The sequence below is a fragment of the Seriola dumerili genome, unplaced genomic scaffold (genome assembly GCF_002260705.1).
Source record: "Seriola dumerili isolate Sdu_G_001 unplaced genomic scaffold, Sdu_1.0 BDQW01000052.1, whole genome shotgun sequence".
In the NCBI taxonomy this organism is placed as follows: Eukaryota; Metazoa; Chordata; class Actinopteri; order Carangiformes; family Carangidae; genus Seriola; species Seriola dumerili.
In genome coordinates, this window is record NW_019174307.1 from 12693006 (window position 1) to 12715139 (window position 22134).

General features: G+C 42.1%; 1 protein-coding gene across 2 annotated transcripts in view; it reads right to left on the reverse strand.

Moving 5' to 3' along the window:
- Positions 1-22134, reverse strand: part of LOC111218323 (FERM, RhoGEF and pleckstrin domain-containing protein 1-like) — a 51302-nt gene that overhangs the window by 27816 nt on the left and 1352 nt on the right. For both annotated transcript variants that reach the window (XM_022740573.1, XM_022740575.1), the window contains exon 2: positions 19863-20069. In XM_022740573.1, the coding sequence (XP_022596294.1) occupies positions 19863-20042 (180 nt within the window). In that variant the 5' untranslated portion in view covers positions 20043-20069. The remainder of the gene's footprint in view (positions 1-19862; positions 20070-22134) is intronic.

A 22134-nucleotide genomic window follows, 5' to 3' on the forward strand; every position in this document is an offset into this window, starting at 1 on the left:
AGGTTCCCAGGGTGACTCGACTACAGCGGGAAGCTGACAAAGGGAGAACAGTGGAGGCTGGCAAACGTGCTGATAATCCTGTCAAATTACCTGCATACCCTCGCAGCACATACGGATGTGTGACCATGCATATGTTTGCAGCACAATTAGGACAACTTTAATATCACTGTACCTTAACTAAAACATGAAACGTTTGACACAGCCCCAGTGAAAAGACATCCAAAGGCAGTGCTAACGTTTACAGGAAATCCCTACGTAATGAAATTATTTCAAGATTGTTTTTTTTTTTGTTTTTTTGTTTTTCCTTTAAAACTCCTGAGCTGCAGATGAAAAATATCAACACAAAATGAAAGCAAAAGTGATGATTGCGCTGCCACAGCTGTCAAGAGTCATTCTGTCACAGTAGGCCGGCCCCCAGGCCCTGAGAGGACAAGCATGAAAATAATGTCCCCTGGATTCAACAGAGGCTTGAGAGAGACAGATGAAGGTAGCTACCCTCAACAGCCCCCCCCAACCCCCCCACCCCCCTCTTCCTCCTCTTGTAGAAAAATTTCCCCCACTTTGCCTCCCTGCCCTCCAAGGAGCCTGCCTGGGCTGCTAGAAACATATTGATTTTGCATAAAGAATAATTAAGTGTCCTGTTGTGACTGTTGTGCTGCTGAATACTTAACAGTGGAGAGCACTGCGCAATAGTGCAATGGCCTCCTACTATTATACAGAGCAGCATAAATCAGAAGACAAATCTAATAGTTGTGGGGTTGCATCGTTAGTGCAGATAGTGAACAAGCAGCAGCAGCAGAGGCTGGACCAACATGCTTTGCTATGCTTGCAAATATTCAGTCATTGTGTTATGTTAAAAAAAATACACTGATGCAACACATCACAAAATTCTGTCATGCCTGAGCCTAACTTGGAGTATCATTAAAATAAGCAGAGGGCAAGTGAGGGTTTTAAGGCAGCTGGAATTACTAAAAAGATTGGCCTCCTTTTCCTTCATCTGCCTGAATCCCTTTCAGAGAGCTTCAGACCCATGCTGGTTATTCTCCACTAGCACCCATTCCCAGAGCTGAGGATTACTGTCACTCAGGGGGAGGATGCGTCACTTCACATTTAGGCAGAAACTCTTGTGTTTAGTTTAGCTAGATAAAGGCAGACTGAAGAAGTGAATAATATATTTTAAACCGCCAGTACCACAAGAAATATTCAAGAATAAAATGACACGAAAAGACTTTTCTTCCAAAAGCAAATATTCACCATTAAAGAAATATAGTCTCCCCACACAACTACTCTCGTTATGAAATAATATTAAAGTTGTAATGTTCACAGATAATCACAGATATCTATATAACTTACTCTGTTGATCATCTTTTGATCATTTTGATGAATTTGACTGATCGATTTAGTGAATTTTCAAGCAAAAATGCCAAATATTCACTGGTTCCAGATTTAATCTTTCAGATTTGATGGTTTATTTTTCCATGTATATCAAAATCTACATGTCTCTGAGTACAGGACTCTTGATGAATTAAACAAACTATCTGAACCCATCACCCTGGGCTGTGAGAAATAATGCACATTTTCCACTATTTTCTGACATTTTATAGACAAAAAGATCAATCAGTTAATTGAGTAAATAACTGATAATAAATTCATTATTGGATTATGTAGCAATTAAGCAAAAGGAAAATAAAAATAGCAGGCGGGTGTAATTACGATCTTCATCTGCAAGTGATTTTTGTGCACTGATAACTTCCACCACCTGCAGAATTAAAGAGGCGGTGAGCTCCCTCATGGAGCTGTGAATACTGTAGAGCACTGTAACTCTGAAAGTGCAGGCAATCAATAGGTTAATTAAGAGATTAATTAAGTGTAACTGTGAGAGACAACTCCCACAAGGTCAGGCCAAGAGAAGAGACAAGCCTTTCATATTTAATCTGAATGCAAAATTGTGTCAAGGAGGTAATTCTTAATGAATCAGATTGATTAAACGGTCAGTAGCCTGCAGACATGCCTTGCTTGACCTTCAGGTCAGATGGTCTTGTTATAGAATACACCCGAGAGCTGGGTAAAAGAGATTGTCTAGTGAACTATACTTCAGCATATCAGGCTGAAGTTTTATGATGACATGTGATGCTTTGGGACATTCACAGCGTGCAAAAGATTAAAAATCTTGAGTAAACAAATGCAACATGAGGTTCATCTGAGAGAATGCCAGTCCAACTCTCAAACGGACTGAAAAACCAGGAGCCAGTCCTCTGCATCACAAGCTGTAAAAACTGCAACCCTGAAAAGTCACATCCAATCCAGGATCTGTCACAGTCCACCGAGCTCGAGCACGAACCGAGCGTCGCTACCTTCCAGTCTCATGCACCTATTCCCAGTAAACCAAGCCATTACACACCGGGATCATTTACATCCTCACTGAGCACCGCTTCCTCTCAGATCTAAATTTTAGATGAGTTGTGGGACAGTAAGCAGAATTGTATGCATCTGTAATGGCATGGTTGCATGTCTCCGAACAAACTGTTTCAATATTTAGTTTCCCAATCTTAAGTATGGACACACCGCTGGGACTGTAAGACAATATCAGACATCTCAAATTAATGTGAGAGTGTGTTTAACAGGTAGGCAATCAGCTATTGAATTAGAGATCTGGGTATTGGCTCGGGTAGACCAGAGACAGGCCAGCTATACTTCACCACGCCTCAAAACCCCTGCGCAAATTCATCACGTACAAAACAGATGGGACACATGCTTGTGGAAAAATTAATATCCAAGGTATGTTAATTAAGTATAAGTAAATGTGCCACCCTGCTTGTATAAACAGCAGCCTTCTAATATTGGAGCAGACACACTGATCTACATAATCACTGTGATGTCTGCTTATGTGCATGTGTGTGTGTGTTGGAGAGATCAAGAGAGAACGCAAGAGAGGGAACAAAGTAATAATATGGGACGTCATTAAGACATGGTGCATAAACATTATTGAGAACATAATTAATATGTAGATCCTGGCTTGGCAAAATTTCACAGCCAAAGACATTAGTTACTCTAAAGGCAGCAGCAACAATCGACTGAAGAATTGAAACAAATCAAACTAAGGCTGTCAACATATATGGTATGGCAATATTTAATATTTACATGATTTTTGCTTCAATGGGATGAAGCACCTTGATTTGTCAGGAATTCATTTAGCTATATTTTGCTTAAAAATAATGTTTCTGTCTGGTTAGTTTACTGTTAAATGACATGGAAAAGCAGAAAATCTTTGCATTTTACAACCTGCAACCAACAGATCATAGAAATCACTTTAACAATGGTTGATTATGAAAATAGCTGCCGTTTAATTGTCTTAATTAATGCTTCAACTAATGATTATTTTGATTATTGATTAATATCTCAAATTATTATTCCTTAAATTAGCTACAGTTCAACTCACAGGACACATAATGTGTACAGGGAAGATGAATACATGGTGTCAGTGTTCAACTGCCACAGTGCCAGAGAAAAGCCTTTCACTGACAGACAAACATCACTCTGCTCATGATTTCACACTGTGGGATCCCAATGGTGTCTGGAGACAGAGTGTGACATCAACACTCTCTGAATCAAAGGATGGAGGAGCAGTTTTCTGCCTCACCACCTCACTTCAGACCACCACCGATTTTTTTTTTTTTTTGAGTGGGACACACTGTGAAGAAGATGAGACTTGGGAGCTTGTGTGGTGTTAAAGAGATTCTTTCCGGTGGTGCTGCAGCAGGCAGGTCTCTTGAGAGATGTGTTGTTGGTACTGTCCTGCTGCACGTTCCCTCGCCCATAATCTTCACCAGTAATAAATAATGACAGCTGCGCATGCTGCTTTACTGGTGAGGCCAATCAATTGGCCTCCTCGAGATTAGCCTTAAACTACTTAGCCCTCTGTGCAGCAAATCCAGGGGCCCTCTGCCCTGTGATGTAGTTGAGTCACTGTATTGAAAAAAGCTGTTGTGACATGACATCCCAAACTTTCTGCGCACACACACACACACACACACACACACACACACAAATATATATAAAGTGATATACAGTAACAATTAGTAACATTTTTGTTAAGATGTTAAGATCTACCCACTCTGTGACCTGTGGTATCAACCATTACATTGAAACATGTAAAAGGTTAAAAGGTGAACAGATCAGACGAATGGCGAATCCTTTGTTTTAAAAACTATTGAATCAATAGCTGCAAAAACACCAACTCCAGGGACGCCCAGCGGCCAAACCCTCCCCCCATCATATTTAAGCATTGTAATGTATTCACAATGAACCTCTAATTATCACTTGGCCGGCCAGCTGGGATTTCCCTGTCAGAATATAGTTGACCTTAGAGCACGCAGATGTAGAGACAAGAGCCTCAGACCAAGGCTGCGCTTCCTGTGCATGAGGATTAAGGTCAACAGCCAAGAAAGCACTCATGGTTTGAAAAGGCACACATGATGTCGCTGCTACAACCAGTGTATAGTAAGATGTCTGGTGAATTTAAATTACGTGGTCATACTGATGTTATAAAATAACGTCTCAGTGTCTCCCAGCACGTTGGATGAGGCAACAGATTTTAAATCATTTCTCACACACACACACACACACACACAGACACAGACACAGACACACACACACACACACACACACACACACACACACNTGATGTTATATAATAACGTCTCAGTGTCTCCCAGCACGCACACACACACACACACACACACACACACACACACACACACACACACACACACACACACACACACACTGAGGTTTTTAACCGATACCCTGATCAAGCCAGATTTGTGCTTCTGTCCAAAGAAATATGTGCTTTTCATAGCTGATGTGACATTTAATAAATCCCTCTCCTGAGTGAAGGTGTGGCTTTAAGATAGTTCATGGCAGATGCTGAGCCAGGTGGTGCCGGTGATCATGAAGCTGTTGTTTATTAGCAGGTATAATGTTTACATTGCTCAGCTTCTTGGTTTAGTGTGTTAGCATGCAAGCCTTTGCTAACTGGTGCCGTCATTAGGATTCATCACCTGGGAACCATGAATGTCTGTACAATCATTAAATAAGGGTAAATGTTTCATTGGATATGTGAAAGATTTGACCTGCTGGTGGCACCAGATGAAAAGTCAGGGGATCGACATCAAATCAGTATGATTCATCCTCTAGGGACCATGACTGTCCAAAGTGTACAATGAGAATGTTGAAAATTTCACGGCAATTTTCCCTCTGTTACATCATCAAAACAATGCCATTCCGACGCCCATGCTGCTAATGGGCTAAATAATGTTTCACTGCATGTATTGCTGTGGTGGTTTTGCTCTGATTGGGTTAATTGCAGTATGAGATATCAGACATGATCAACACTGATCAAAAAAAGGAAAGCTTGGCGATAGGAAGCATTGGGAAATATGTGGTTAAAATTCAGAAAAATTCAGAGGCACCAACCGAAACGGTTCTGTCCAGGTGTCGAGTCATTTTGACACATGATATTCAGTGCAGCATTACACTGCCCATTTTAATGAAGCACAGTCTAAACCCCCGGCGCTCGGTGTGAACCACCCTGTGGCAGCAGCATTAGCATTCGTTCTCCACAGCGTGACAAATGTGGATGTGGTGCTGAGGTGAAATCTCACGTTTGCGGCCGTCGTTGGAGAAACTCGGCCACAAACACGAGCCAGCAATCAAACGTGAGGGCAGACGCAGCCTCAGTGAAGGCAGCTGCTGCTCCACGTCTGCAGGCCACTGGGTCCGGCAGGAATTTAGGCCTCTGTGACTACAGAATACCAATTCCTCTCCACTGGAAGACAGAGCAAGACCAGTAACCATGGCAACATAAAGAAAATTGTGATTCCTAATCTCTGAGGGAAAAAAAAAAAAAAAATACAGAGGAATCATCTGGAACTGAATGGAAGCATGTGGTTAAGGTAATAGTAAACGATTATCTTTGCATAAATAGATGCCATTTTAATTATTCTGTAGTGTAGTGGGGGCTCTACCTTTACAGGCACAGAGTTCTTGCTCTATTTCTCTATGTAATAATGTTGTAATTACTGTGACCATAAGCATGGTGTTGGAAGCTAAAATACAGAGGGTGCAAATGCCACACCCTGTTCTGCTTCTCAAGCACACCCAAAACCATTTCTATTCGCTGTGAGGTTAGTGAAACTTTAAGCCGACTGGCGAAGAATTACCACACACCCGCATGCACACAAATCCGTCTACGGAAATGGGAACACTGGACTCATGCTTTAGAGTGCTGGAGTTTAAGGGCTCTCAGAGACTGAAACAACCCACTCTGACTAATTCAACAACACATAAACAATAGATGAGAAGTGAACGTGAGTGTATCTGCGAGTAAGAGGTTTAAAGCACAAGTGTTTTGGGTTTGAATGCAGGCCTGGGGGGTTTGTCTCACCAAGTGAGGTTAGACAGCCAATGCTGGGTGCAACCCAGGCTTCCAGTCTTACAATGCTGGCTCACTTTTTAACTGAGCAAGATCTCCATGGTAACCCAACAGTATGCAGCATGGCTACCCAACTCTGGAGGAGGTTTACTTCAGTGGAATGGTTCAAAAATGTGTAAGGAGGCTTTCAACTAGCCGATCACTTTGTGACATGATTCGTCTAGGATCCTCCTGACATGGCTAAAACTGAGGTGAAAAAATGGGTGCATCATTAAAAACAAAATATACTTCAGTGCAAGAGAAACAGACCTAACAAATAAGCAATGACGTACACTGAAAAAAAGGCAGTGGCAGACAAGAACATCAGATCTCATTATTATATTAAATTGTAATTATAGACTATTTCTGGGAAACCTTGATCTTGGTGCAGTGTGTCTGCTGCATTTTTCCTCATCACTCTCTGTCACGCCCCAAACAACAACACACTCTTGTTTTTTTTTGTTTTTTTTTTACAAGTGGATCACCTGCTTTGTAATGAACTGTGAATGTGCACAAGAGTGCACATGTACATGCAGGGACATGTGGGTGGGGCATATCACATCCTACCACTGGTTTCACCTGTTCCACTGACTGACAGTTTTTGGCTGTAACACATCAATAAACAATGCACCAACAAAGGCGGTGAAGAAGAAGAAGAAGAAGAAGAAGAAGAAGAGAAGGAATGCAAGCCACCAAACATGCATGTAAAAATTCAGGTTGCACCTTTAAGTGACGTTGGTTGGTGGAACGCAAAGTAACCACTCAGTAATCATTAACTCACTTTCAGCATTCATGCGCGTTGTTGCAATGCCTATCTGCATTATTTTCTCTAGCAAATAACCAGAATGAAATAAAAGAAGTTAAGTTTCACTTTCATTTGTTTGCTTCCTCACACCCTTGTTTGCCTCTTTCTCTCTCTCTCTCTCTTTCTCTCCATCCCTTTCTGTCATTTTCAACAATTATGCCTTGTCTTCTGGTACACAACGACACTGACAATATAAAAATAGTATAGTATATTAATAGTGCCTGACAGTAGTGATAAACCAGTTTGAAGGGAAATGGAAAAAAAAAAAACATTTGTGGGTTAAATGAAATGGAAAGAATTTCCTTAAGACACAGCACAATGTTAACTCGTTTCTTTCCCACAAGCATGTAAATGTAAATCAGCAGTTTGTCATTTCTATTACTTGTCTTGATACTAGTTGTGTTTATATCTAACCTTTGCTGCCATAATGACTTAAACTTACACCTTCTGTGTCTCGTATCTCATCACAGTAAATACACTGTTGTATATCTATTGGTCTTGTCAGTGACTGGCCGTGTGTTTTACACCCACCCTCTTTTCATGTTTACCACAACATGCTGGTTTAGTAAATCTTGGGCTGACAGAGCTAGAGTATAATCCCGGATTGAATTCACATTATTCCATGTACTCTCTCTCTCTCCTCTCTGTCTTCTCTTCAGTGTAGAATGCCCGACAAAGAAGGAAAGCCATATTTATGATCATCAACAAAACAGCAGAATAACAGAGAATAACTGGGTCACGATTTTGCAAGCAGTTATACCATTGCTTACTCAGAATTAACACTTTGACAAGACAACTACTAATAGTGGTTTTATTCAAACCATATGGTTCCCATTTGGCACCGCAGTATAATCACTTCACTTACATCACAGTTCAAGTGTAATTTCACTAACTAGATATATCCGTATTAAGCTAAATGCTTCCATGCTGCCTCTCTGTTTGAAGAAGGTCAACTGAGCTTATGTGAATGAGCACCCAGACAACATTACTATGTAATGGACTTAAATGAAATAAAGCAAGTGAGTCACAATAAAACCACAAGACCTGTGTCGCCAGCAGAAACCTTAAAAAACAAGATTAGCCAATCAGTCCCTAATTCCATGAGAGAGCAAATATCTGCAGGATATGAATCTAATCACAGACCTAAAAGAAATTCAACCTTGAATAGCCTAACGCAGGAATCATGCTGTGCATTAAAACAACATATAATCATCTTTAACCATAAAGGTGAGCAGCAGCATTAAAGAGGATGAATCAGCACATAACATGGTTGACCTTCTTATTCAACCTCTGCAGCTCACAAGGACACAAAACCGGAAGGATTCATTATGACTTTGAAATGGTCTGCGAGCCTCTGCAGTGACAGGATACTCTGAAGCAGTCATTTGCCGCCGTTGAGACAGTCAAGAGATGTGAAATGCCCAGAGCAGAACAGCCCCCACTGGTTGTGTGAAAGCAGACATCCCCTGGGACACATCCTTTGATATCTATTAAGGGGCATTCCCACACTGGCCCCCACTGACAGAGCTTTGATTCTTTTAGTGCTTGACTTCCGCGCATCACTTATCAATAGGGACAGGCAGAGAAAAGCTCAACAGTTGGGATGCCTGGTCTAAAGCTCGGCTTAAGAGAGCAAAAACAAAAACAAAAAAAACCAGAGAGAACCTGAGCAAAGCTATGCGTGTTTGGATGTGCTGCTTCGGGACACATGAAATCTTCTGGATTCCCATTTTCTGCGGTAGCTTATGCAACAGTTCCCTCTTTAATAATGAGTGGTGGTGGGGAACGCAGTGTTGTCAGGTCAATACCTTTCCAGCAGGCATGTGTGCAGCTGGGGCTACTGGTTTGAGATTTCACTCTCTTCCTCTTTCTTTTTCCCTCACACACACACACACACACACACACACACACACACACACACACACACACACACACACACACACAGATGTCCCTCCCTCAATCTCTGCTTCATTCATCCTGACTTTCCCTCCCACACATCTCCTCTATCTACCCAGGAGACCCCAAATTCAATTACTGCCAGGGTGCAGTGGGAGGCAGACTCAGCTGCACAGGTACATCTGAAAGGAATTCTGATATGCAACATGTCAAGCAAATGCATCATGGGAGTGATTTCACTGCGGGCAGAGCTACAGCACTGACCGAAAACATAACCAGGGTGAAATGCGGCGATTTCTGTTTTATTTACCGATGAGGCATGGCAGAAAATAACATGAGGGAAAAAAAAAGAGCAGCATATGTGGTGCAGTAACTGATAAGAACATTTGAGGAGATGAGAGTAGGAAAGGTGAAGCCAGAGAACCTGGGGTAAAATAAGGCACCACAGGATAAGGATAATCCCATGATATCACACTGCTAGTCGGGTCTGACATGATAATTAGCCCTCTGAATCTCAATGAGAAATTCATAATTCATTGAAGAGGTTCAGTGCTGCTGTGAAGCTGCGGTGCAGCTGAGGCAAACTGGTTCCCATGAGGGTTTCATCCTTTATTTGAGACCAGGAGGACATCACAGAGAAAATGCAGGCTAGCTAAGAGCAGCACTGCTGCCACACCCATCATGAACTGTGATGTCTACCTGTACCCTGCCGCTACTCAGTCAGTGGAATTCAGCGCCACAGCTCAAGAGCTTAATGAAAGGATCTGAACACTGTCATCAAAGGGCATCGTTCAGAGGAATAATGCATGGGCATGAAGAGTCAGAGGATCCGCCATCATGCATCTGTCACAAAGCCGTACCGAGAGAACAAACGTTGTGTTTGCATTCCCCTCGTCCTTTCTTTGTAAATGACGCAGGTTACCAGTCACATAGGCAGATAGAATCGACTTCACTGCTGTTTGAACCAAACAAACATGAGCATCTTCCACAAAGAGACATTCATCTTGGTTACCATAGGAACAAGACTTATTATAAAGGCATCTCTTTTCCCAAAGCACCTGTGCACAGTATAGAAACCAGTGCAGCATAATGCTGTCAAACATCACCTGACAGGTTTAGCAACAGCTTTCATCATTACCTCTGTGTCGTTTCAGTCTGTCCTTCCAAGAAATAGCAAGAACAATACAGGGCAAATGGGTTTCTCTGTGCAGGATTGTCTGGCTATGAACTGTACCTGCTCACAGCAGGTGTGTTTGCTTGTTCTTTATGGAAAATTGAGAGGTGACATATAATGGGAGTATTTACCAGTTGTTTAGCAGTTGTCAATAGCTCATATTCCTGCAGTAGACCCCCACACACATTCCCACCAGATGCATGATGCAAATCTATTTTCAGCACGCTGAAGCAGGAGTCTCCTCACAATCTGGGACAGAGTTTTTGATGTTTAGGCATGATCTCATTTTCTCTTTTCATCAGGTTTAGTCAAGTGTACATGAGCAGAGCTAGAACATTTCAAAGATTTATGCATTGCTTTTAGCTATCTATCTAGATTTTTCTGCTAAATTGCCAACTAATTTTCTCGACCTCCAACATGCAATATTAAAGGCTCGGGATGGGACACAGATGCATGTCGTGCAGTCTGCCAATGTTATTCTGACAACAAATACACTGAAGGTCAAAATCAAATGTGTTGAATACCCACTGGTGTGTTGAATATCTTATGTGAATATATTTTATATCTCTTTTTTGAGCTCTTTCTGATGTGGACAATTCAGTAAAGTGCTTTGATGAAAATTGTGTTTATCCTTTACGTCTCAAATCAAAGCGTGTGGTTTCCAGCATCCTCTGTCATGTTAGTATTCTTAGCCATCAGCCACCAGATAATTCCCACTGTTGCTCCTCTCCTGTGGCTTCACGACCCAATTACATTTCAGGATGTGAGGGAGGAAGATGGCTGTACGTGGGAAATCAAAACCACCCCCCCTCTAGTCACAACCCACTGCAGGATTTCTATTTCAGACAAAAGCCAACCAAGGGTTCAGAGTTCATGTGAGGAGAGTATGAGAATATTTTCTGGCAGAGGACAGTTAGTCAGTGCAAGAATGACGCAAGGCACGTGAACGGCATGGTCACATTACTGAACTCTTTTAATATTTTCCAGCTTCAATGTGTATCATTCACCAGAGGAAAATCTGAGAAAGGCTTTCATCTTTGTACTGCATGTGTGAGCCTTCAAAACCACGGCGCTGGCTCTACAGTGGCACACAAATCTTCCATTTACATTTTTATGGTGACACTGAGCTTCATCACCCCCACCCCAAATCCTTCCCACCCCTACCACAATGCCATCTTTCAGGGGAACTGGGTCAATCAGCAGCGAAACCAATAAGAGCTAATAATCCTTAAAAAAACAGATTGTCAGTCATTTTTTGAGTCAGGGGATTTGAATACAAAAAAAGCAACTTGCACACGTACCCTGTGTCTCCTGAATATGTTAGCCATAATTGGTGTGCAGCAGCGTATCCCCATGCTTGCACGCCACACTCGCATTAATGCTCTGCATGGAGACGCCCGCCCGCCCCACCCCCCTCCCACCCCCATCCACTCCTCCACGGCGGATATCAGTCGAAGACAGAACTCTGCAGCACAGCAACCGGCTCAGACGCTCCTCATCCTCGTCTATGCGTAGCCATGGCAACCCCACACATAGACCAGCGTGATTCCATTTGGCCTTTCAAAGATGAACTTGTATGGTGTTGAAATTCATAGCGATGTAAGTTCACAGAAAAGAGCATCATGCAAGGAATCCAAACCCCCACCCCAGGGGGGGTGGGGGGTGGGGGGGCGTTTACTGTATGCAGCAGCTCAAAGGTCGTGGCAGTCGTGGCAGCAAAGTGATTTCTAGCAGCAGAGGGAGGGATGACAAACGGCACATAATTCCTTTCAATGGCAGGAGGCCACATAAAGTAGCTGCATGTGTTTTCTGAGAGAGAATAACCACAGATTAAAGTGGGCTGAAGTAATACTACTGGGACATCACAGTTTAAGAACAGAAACAAGAAATGTTTCTATTTTAAGGCTCCCAAAAGTGAACAAATGTAATATGTTAGCAGAGCAGACAGCAGTGACAAACATCAGATGCCTGAGTGCTGGCAATTCCCAGCCTCTGTGCTGTATCAAGGCCTTCTCTTTGATTGTCTCCCCAGTCAGGCTGCAAACACTTTCTCGGGTGACATGGGGTATAAAATCAGAGAGGCGCTATTTATTTGTACATTGTCTCTAACAATCCTTTCATTCGCAACGACAAGCTTACTCTATAGGGGTGAGGGAAGATTGCCATGGTCACCATCTTCTTGCATCCACCGCTTTGGACCTATAGCTCCTTTTAAAATCCATTCTAACACACCGGAAGCACAATGTGTAAAGCTAAAAACAACCATCTGCATTACAGGAGTGCTGCAGTCACAGCACAGTTAATCTAAATAGATCTTTCTGTTACCCGTGCATGACTCATATTAGCGAAAGGGGAGTGACAGTAATGGATTTAGAAAACTCATTGACATGGTGTAAAATGTAGGAGAGAATTGGATTCGTTGCTCCGGGGCTGCACAGCTCCTGCCCCATCCTCCCGAATGCTCTAACAGCCAATCAAATTCCATTTGTATTCATATTCGGCCAATGACAGCTCATCAAGAAATATTGGTGCCAAATCATCCTCTGTGCTCAAATCACTCAACCACCACCTCTGTCAGTTCTCCCCCTAAAGCGCTGTGAGGCTGGGGAACCAGACCGTGTCCCCACCACAGCTCCGAGTTTAACAGGATTTAGCACACTTCTTCCAGACTAAATGGTCCCCCTCCCTCTGTGCTCTGCCTTCCTTTACAGTCGACATGTCATATTTGAAAATACACAACAAGAAACAGGCGATAGCGAGAACGTCTGGTGGTCTGTAATGTGCACAAATAATATGGGTGTTGAATTTCAATTATGTCGACCTGTTTGGCCGTGTAGAGCCAATGTTGCAGAAGTTGAAATCCGTGAGAGTTTCTTCACATTCATGTGAGCTAGGACTGCATACTGATATGGATTGTATTGCTGCAAGTAAGTGCTTAAGTCAGTTAATTTAAGAGTAATACTTCCTATAACGCCTAATTACAGCAAAAACAAACAAAATGCCAACAATTCAGCAAGGGATACGATGAACACCCAGGAGCCATTTCCCATCTTAAGAGCACACAAACTGCTGCATAAGTATACACTAAGTATAAACTAACATGAAATAGCTAACATCACGACTTAAATAACAAACAAAAAAGACGAGAAAAATCTAAGAATAGGTTCAGATATAGGAAAGTATGTACCCTTACAAGCATTATATATCTGCAGTGAGTATTTTCACTAGCAACTAATCTGCCTTTGTCTCTTTCTCTATTAACTGATTAACAAAAAAAAATTATTGCTTCGATAAAATGTCACAAAACAGTGACAAAGATGCCATTAAATTCCTTTTATGTGTGGCCCTCAAGTCCAAAAAGCCACAAATCTTCACATTATTATCAAATGAAAAGAAAAGGACCTGCACTACAGAAGCGCTGCCATATTTGCTCGAAATGTGACTCAAACGAGTTGCCAATAAACTTTCTGCCAATCGACCAATCAATTCATCGACTGTTCATTTAGCTCTGTAGCGTCGCTAAGTGGTTTAAATCAACGTGACTGACACTTCTGCCGTGAGGAAAAATATATGTGATGTGTACATTCTTCACAATTCGAGTATGAAAACATGATTGACACATAAATCCATGTAGTTAATTCATTGTATTGTATACTAATGACATTGGCATCAATGTCAAATTTAATAAGCACTCTGATCAGTACGCGCAGCATTAGCCAATCCAACTAATTAAGTAATTGGTATTCAGATCTGTGCTGAAAATTTCATGCACCTCTAATACCCAGACTCTCCATGAGCATCTGAGAATTGATCCACAGGTGGCAACAAACCAGAAGCGTCCCAGCTCCTCCTCAACTCTGCTGGTCAGTCCGTCATTGAAGAACCACACTAACAGGGCTGAAAGAAGCCCCTTCATCATCTACTCGTTAAGTCAGGACCTCATTGCCATTCAGCTGATAGCAAGGCACACTGGAGCTGCTCTAATTGTCCCCCATCACAATGAATGGGCTGACAGCATATGGGAAAAAGAGTGGCGAGTGGTGGGATGATGGTAAGCCCTCTGGACTGCTGTGAGAGGCTTGCTCTAAAGCATGCAGGTCCCTCCTTTTGTGACATAGCCCCCTTTAGCCTGGGTGGTCCCTGCTGCCCTGGTTTCTCAGTGCAGTTTCTGAAAACATGCTTTAGTTATGGGAATGGGGAAACCAAAAAAAAAAAAAAAAAATCTCCCTGAGCATCAGAGGCTATTTTGTGTGGCCACAATTAGGTTAAATATAGCTGCTTACAAGCAATGGGAGCAAAAAAAAAAAAATCCAGTCAGTAGCTGATTCTTTGTGCACGCCTCTCTATCTGATCTGCTGTGACTAATGTTGGAGATGGTAGCGATGAACTATGGATCCAACCATGGGAATGATGCATTGAGATCACGGACAGCATGGTCAGCTTCTCGCTAAGAGATGAATTACACCCTGTCACATGAAATCTGTAGTTAATATCATTGTGACTCAGAGGGCTGACCCCAGATATGCTTCATGCCAGGATAAGGAGAGGGCTTTACATTGTATATGCATTTAAGAAACTTCAATAGACAAAGATTGGCTGTAGTGTTTTCCTGTATCTGCAGAACGATCAGAGTATTATATGTTAAAATGAAGGATTATAACAGGGCAACATCAACTGAGTACAAACATTGCTAGGAGGGGGCGTCCGCAAACATGTTTATCTTTATCCACTGATTTGTGATGTGGACTCGCTGATCAAAAGCTGATGCTTGGAGTATCAACACCCCCCCCCCCCCCCCCCCAAACGAAGCTTTGATGCTCCCCACCTACTGCAAGCTATGTTAAGAAAACAATACAAGAACATTTCTCTCTGTGTTCTGGTGCTAATGGTGTACAATGTCTTGTGGCTCTGCAATGAAAGGGAAACAACAAAACAGTCCAGAGCCACGTTAGCAGCTCTGTGACACTGAGCTAAATGCTAGCACCAACATGCTCACAATGACAATACTAACAGGCTGATGTTCAGTAGGTATAATGTTTACCATGATCATCATCTTAGGTTAGCGTGTTAGCACGCTAACATTTGCTAATAAGTACAGCTGAGGTTAATGTCATTAGGATTAATTGTGTTATGTCCATACAAATGATATGCCAGTCCATGTAGTCGAGATATTTCACCGGGTAAGTGAAAATTTTGACCTGCTGGTGTCGAAGAAATTCAGGGGGGATCACCAAAGTTACTTGGATTAATTAAGACAACCATGAATGTTTATACAAAATTCTATAGTAATACACCCAACAGTCATTGGGACATTTTACCAAAAATACATACAAGTTAACTTCACAGTGGCACTAGAAGAAAAGTAAAGGAATCACAAAAATGACTGAGATTCATCCTTTGGGCACCATCAATGTCTATGCAACATTTCACAACAATCTATCCTATAGTTGTTGAGATATTCTATTTTGGACTAAAGTGGTGCACCCACCAAGTGCAGCTAAAAATATGTTTTACTTGCGCCTGCCTATTAATCTGATGTTGACTTTACTGGTAATTAGGAAAGCAAAATTAATAAATTGTAGTCTAATGAGACTGTGCTGGCTGAACATCTCATATGGATAGCAAATGAAAATGCCAAGAGATGAAGGAGTTTGTAATTAATGAATTCAGGGTTTTTTCTCTGCACAGTAGCCTTTTACAGCGGCTGTGCCATGACTGTAATGGATAAAGTGATGGCTGGAGAGGACAGACTGCAGTCCTCTGAGGCTCATTATAGTTAGAGAGGAAGAACAGAAGTAGTAGTGTAAAGTGAGGGAGACAGTATGTGTCTGAATCTCTAATCGTAAATCCCTGTGTTGCTATGGTCAGTGCTGAATGGGAAGTGGAACTTTGCATGTTCAGTTGTATTCGTTAGTATTCTACCAGTAAGGTTTAACTAATGGAGCCTGACTGTTGCCTTCATTCACGGGAATGAGCATGACTCTCCTCCCTCCGCTTTGCCACCATCATCCCATCCCCCTCTTTCTAACCCTTAAATCCATGCTACAATCACACTCCTCACAGACAACTTCTGCAGAGCTTCCACCAGCCATCAGCAAACATAAGCATCAAAACATCAGAACAGACAGTGTCGCTGAATGTTAGCCTGAAGAGTACAAGACAGACGGAAGGCTACAGTCTGGATTTCCTGCTCTACTGAACTCTGCACGAGCAAAATGGGCAGAAGCAAGCCTCCAATTTCAATTTGAAAATAATTCCACAGAAACCAGCAATGAAAAGGTGCAACCGGACTGATATTTTTGGCTCAAGCGTGCTTTTTAAAATCAATGCCAGCGACTGCTGTCCATGTTTGTGGAGCCAAACATCATCAGCATCAACACAAGCGTGTTCACAGCCAGCGTGCTAAGTAGGCCACAGCATGGTATGTGACCCACGAGATGGCTCGATGGCCCCTTTTTGTTTCTCAACCATCTGATACTCTGCCCGCTGAGGTGGAAACCTACCCCTCTGAACCAGAGGAACCGAGCTGAAGCCTTCAGTATCAGTGACAGGGTGAGGTTAGACATTTTCTGTTTTCTTAAAGAGACACAATGAAAATGTCCTGCCTTGGGTCACTTTGACTATAAAATCATTTGAGATTAACTGCTATTTCTCAAACAATGCTGTATGTTCCTGTCGCTGAATGAAGGACTAGATAATTGCTTGACAGTTGTGTTTTGTAGACCATGCAGTTATCTCACCTCGCTGCTGCAGGGGGAGAGATTAATATCAGCAGGATCTGAGCCAACTTGACGTATGTTTTTTTTGTGTCTTCTCTCTCAGCTGGGCCAAAAAAAAAAAAATTGAGGATTTTGGGGGGATAGAACTCGGTGAAGCAAAAATTTGTTACTGCTAAATTTAAGCATTACTCCTAGCATCCAAACACCTGTGCCAAGTCAACTTCTTGTGAGGTATCTATGCCTTTTAAAGGGGGACACGTCTTCATCAGCTGGATACACCTGGGGTTTCATATGTCCATTCATATGTCTTTAGCAGCTTAAAGCCAGTAAATTGAATTTACAAATAATATGAGAAAGAAAACAACTGTAACACTGGACTAAATGTGAAAAAACTTGAGCATGTTTCCTGTTTTCCAAATTTTTTTTTTTTTTTTTTTTAGGATAACTTCTTTCCTGAATGTGAACCAATGAATGAGGAAATGTACTCCTTCGACACCTCTGGGCAAAAACAATATCAAGCCCACTGAGATTTTTATCTCAAGTGCTGGCTTGAGATAGAGGATGTAATGTGTGTTAAATTGAGCATGAATAAAGCTTTCTGTCAGCGGGGGCCTTTTGTTACCCTCTCCTGAACAGCATCTCGCCTGCCTGCTGCAGTGACACAAGGTTTATGTAGCTCATCATCACTACAGCTCCATACCATCACAGCTCTGTTAGGTCCACAACAAGGCCAACTATGCATGAGAGTCAGGATCACATGTGCATGATTCTTCTTGTGCAGCATTAGTTTAAACATGCAGCCCAAAAAAATCTCACTATAGGGCCGCTTTATCCCAGTGACAGAGCCGCTGTTTTGTAATCTCTGTATGTGCATCAAACTGACAGCAAGTGGTAACAAGAAGAAGAAGATAGACAGACTTTACAAAGAGAAATTACAAAAGTGCCACTCTCTGGAGGGTGGCACAGTCTCCCTTCAACACTCTTTGGGACACTAAAGCTTTATACTGTATACTAACAAAACTCTGAGGTTGATGTCTCCTTAGAGAGCCGATGATCATTGCAGGTTTCCACAGATTACCCTGAAGCAGGCTGAATAAAATCCCTTCCTCACATGCTCTGCCTCGTATCAGCCTCGTATAACCTTAGAAAACACAAAGCTATGAGGCAGGTGCAGCACATAAGCTTGTTGTCTTAAAAACAGTGTACTGACAGAGTTTCACATTCCCAAGAATCTTGTTTTGTTAAACGAAACACAAATTAGGCTTTAATCGCTCACCTAACTCAAAGTATACAAATAAATAAATAAATAAATGAATAATGTGGGTTAAATGAGGGAACTCAAGTGGGATCTCAATGTGAGAAACTAGTGGGCCTGTAAGTATTTAGTGCAACACATGATACCACTAGAAAGATTAGCGGTCATGCACAGGGAGCTCCGCCGCTAGCTTTAGGAACAACGTTTACCCATACTGCCTTGGGAAACAGCCAGAAGGACACATCTATCCCGCACTGCACACTCACTAACTGTCAGTAAATCTCAGCAGCTCCTCTCTTCCAGGCAGGAAAGATTGTGGTCACAGAATATGGCTAGCTTTTCTATTCTGAGACAAATAACAGTCTTTTCACTTACTCCACCCTATGTTTCTGCCATTAAATCAAGATCTGAAGACACCTTTCAAAAGCACCACAATTTCAGAGGAATGCTGGGAGAAAGTGTGCGGTGTATCTTATCATCTTCTCATCACCATAAAGAATAAGGCTGGTGTTATTTTATATATTTTCTAACTGTGAACAATTTCCACAGAAAAGACCACAAACCAGCAACGTGTTTGTCCACCTCTCATTATTTTTTTGACTTACCTACCATGTAAATAACCCCTTTTACACAGCCTATTCAAGGTGGGAATGATGTGCCTTTATATAAGCCTTTGGTTCGGTTCGGTATAAACAAGAAAAGGCGGCATAATGAAGGGTCTTCTTAATAGCAATATAGCGGGGATCTCTGTATATAAGGGACATATGGCATTATCCCCAAGCCCACTGGCTACTATAGAATCATAAATATTTAAAAACTGGTCACCAATATTCAGTTCTTTGGTTTTTTTTTTTAAAGGCACAGTGATTTGTCCCAGTAATCAGTGTCTAGAGCTTTGTATTACAAGTATTATGAACATATAATAATAGGTATTTAACAAACAGTGACTAATTTTAGCTCTATTTTTAGATAATCTGTGCAGATGGATTAGACCAGAGTGTCTAAATTTAGATCTCTGTGATGAGAAAGTTAATCCTCTAAATCCTGAAATTATGAATGGAATGGCAGCCCGTCTCATTCACAAACATAAAATAAGTAATTTTGTGAGTCTTGAGTACTCGCGTGCTTTCCCCTCATTATCTAGGAAAGCACCAATATTTCTCACACGCCACCAGCACTCCAGTGTGCCAACATGGAAATATGGTTTTTCCAAAGAAAATCTGAGAGGCTGTCAAAAACTGTTTTGCAATACATGACAGCAGAAGAACAGGTTTCAGATGGTTTGGGATATTTGGCTGCAATGATGAGAAAATACCATCTCGATATAGCAGAAGAACGCTGGCATTATGAAAAAGATCCCTCCAGTTTCATCCATGCATTCAACATCATGCAGTTGCCATGCCAACCTGTTACCAGACTGCTGCTGCTATGACGAAAATGGGAAGTGCTTCTTGGCTATTGTGCAATAATGAAGAGTCACACTCTGGCATTAGTATTCCAACCAAGAAACAGGCCTGGGCAAGATAACAATAACAACTTACCGAGATGTCAAAGAGCTCCTCTGAGTCGTCCAGCATACGGACCCTGATGGTAACTTGTCGTCCAGGAGGCATGGCCGGAGGTCTGTGCCCGGGGTCCAACGTACTGATGCCAAGAGTCTCTGGGGCTCCAAGACGCTGCCCTGCTCCAGAGGCCATTGGTTCTGGGTCTGGCTCTGCCATGGTGCACTGCACTGCTCACTGCCCAGCCTGCAGAGAAGACAGAAAAGTCAGAGATACAAAAACATGAACACACACACACGCACGCACGCATGCACGCGTGCACACTCTCTCACACACACACACACACACACACAAAAATGCAGTTGAAGAGTTGTAAAAAAGTATACCAGCTATAATAAACCTCCTCTTACAGAGCACTAGTGGTGCAGTAGGTGAAATACAATGAATGCATCTGGGCCTAGAGGACAGGCTGCACAACCTTCTGTGTCACACTAACAGAGTAATTGTGAATGCAGTATTTGCACTCGCAGCTAATGGCTGATAATTGCTGCCTGTGGGAGAACCAATTACTGTAAAAAAAGATCCAAGCATGTTCTTGATTTCAAAGCACAAATCAGGCAGGCTTAATTTGATTTGACAAACGAGTCACGAGGCCGGAGTGTAAAATCAAAGAGTCAATACAATGACAATTGATTCAGGAAGTCGTAAAAGTAAGGCGTTAGGGCCAAAGACACACAGACACATAGACACACACACACACACACACACGTGTATATAGGTTTTCACAGATCTTGGATAATGCTTGAAATAAACAGCATTGTCAATACATTCATATGAAAGGACTGTGGGGGTATACCTGATTAAAAAAAAAAAATGCAGCTATAGAGGGCACCATCTTATATTCAGATATATGCTGAGGTGCAGAATCTGGAATAATCTGCAGTGTCACTCAGTCTGCATTCGTCCCAGGTGGAGGGAGTACTGTGTTTGCACAAAGTCGTGGAGTCACTCATTGTGGGTTGACACACGAGCAGGTCACTCTCCACCCCCCTCCCCATGTATTCACAGCCAGATCCCTCTAGGCACTGCTGCCCTGCTTAATTCTCTCTTCATTACACATTCCAGCAGGCTGATGTCATCCTGAGACCTCACCAAGTGGTTCATCAGACTACTGAAGCCAGTGGGCAGTTGTTCAGCCACCGCAGAGGTGAATGACTGCTGCCAAGTTTAAGCTGAAAGCTGAATAAGGTATTTTAAAGGAGCGGATAATGCAATCCAGCAGAGTGCATGGAGAAAATAGGCCAAGGACAGCGGATACACCAAATTGTGTCTGATGATGTTTAGGAGAGGCACGGTGAAAAGTTTCCAGTCAAACACTTCAGACTGGAATAGATTAAAGTAAGATGTCACAAGGCTGACGAGTAGGGCTCCAACTAATTGTCATTCTAGATTCATTTAACAATTATTCTTGCAAAAAACTGCAAAGGGTAAATGTTTGGCATTTTTTCACGATGAACAATTTGAAACAGCGCAATCATTAAAACTTTTGCCAACTAGTTTGAGCACTACTACGTAGGGCTGTGTTTCAGTGCATGGTTGCATTTCTGCTCTCTCACATTCTTCTTACTAAAGAGCAATTTGTAATTTAACTTATGAGGAAATACGTAATCTATCTTAGTTTTAAATATGTGACGGTCAATCTTTGAATTTTGTGAATTTATCCATAACTTCAGACGTTAAAAGGGATTCAACAAGCGGATACAGATGGACTAATGTGTTGTTAAACCTCAACCATAAAGCCACTGAGTTTAGAAAGTATGTTTTCATCATTTGCACCTGTCTGTGCACTGTCATCACAGAGCAGTGGGTGGGAGATGTTGGAGTTTTCCAGCTAAAGTGCAGACTAACACTCCCTCGGGTTGATGGAAAACAGACCTAATGCTGTCACTGGGGGCGTGAATGGAAAGAGGCATATTTTTTCGTTTCAAGCCCAGTCTTTTATGACATTTGATCCTCACACACAGTCATCACTCAGTGGCCCTTGCCATGATTATTGGTAAGTGTCTCATGTCAAGTCTGTAAATTCGTGTCTTATATGACCTGCACATGCATGCCACGTAACAGGACACTCTTCAAACAAAACACCAGTGAAGCAGAGGCCAGTGAAAGAGTAGACAGTGATTATTTCAGCCCACACTTCCCCTCCCCTGCACCAGAGATCATGAATCAACCAGTCATGAGTCTAGGTCTGTGTGTTCCTCTGAATAGGTACCTCAGGTCCAAACAAACGCACAAATAAGGTACCAGTTGT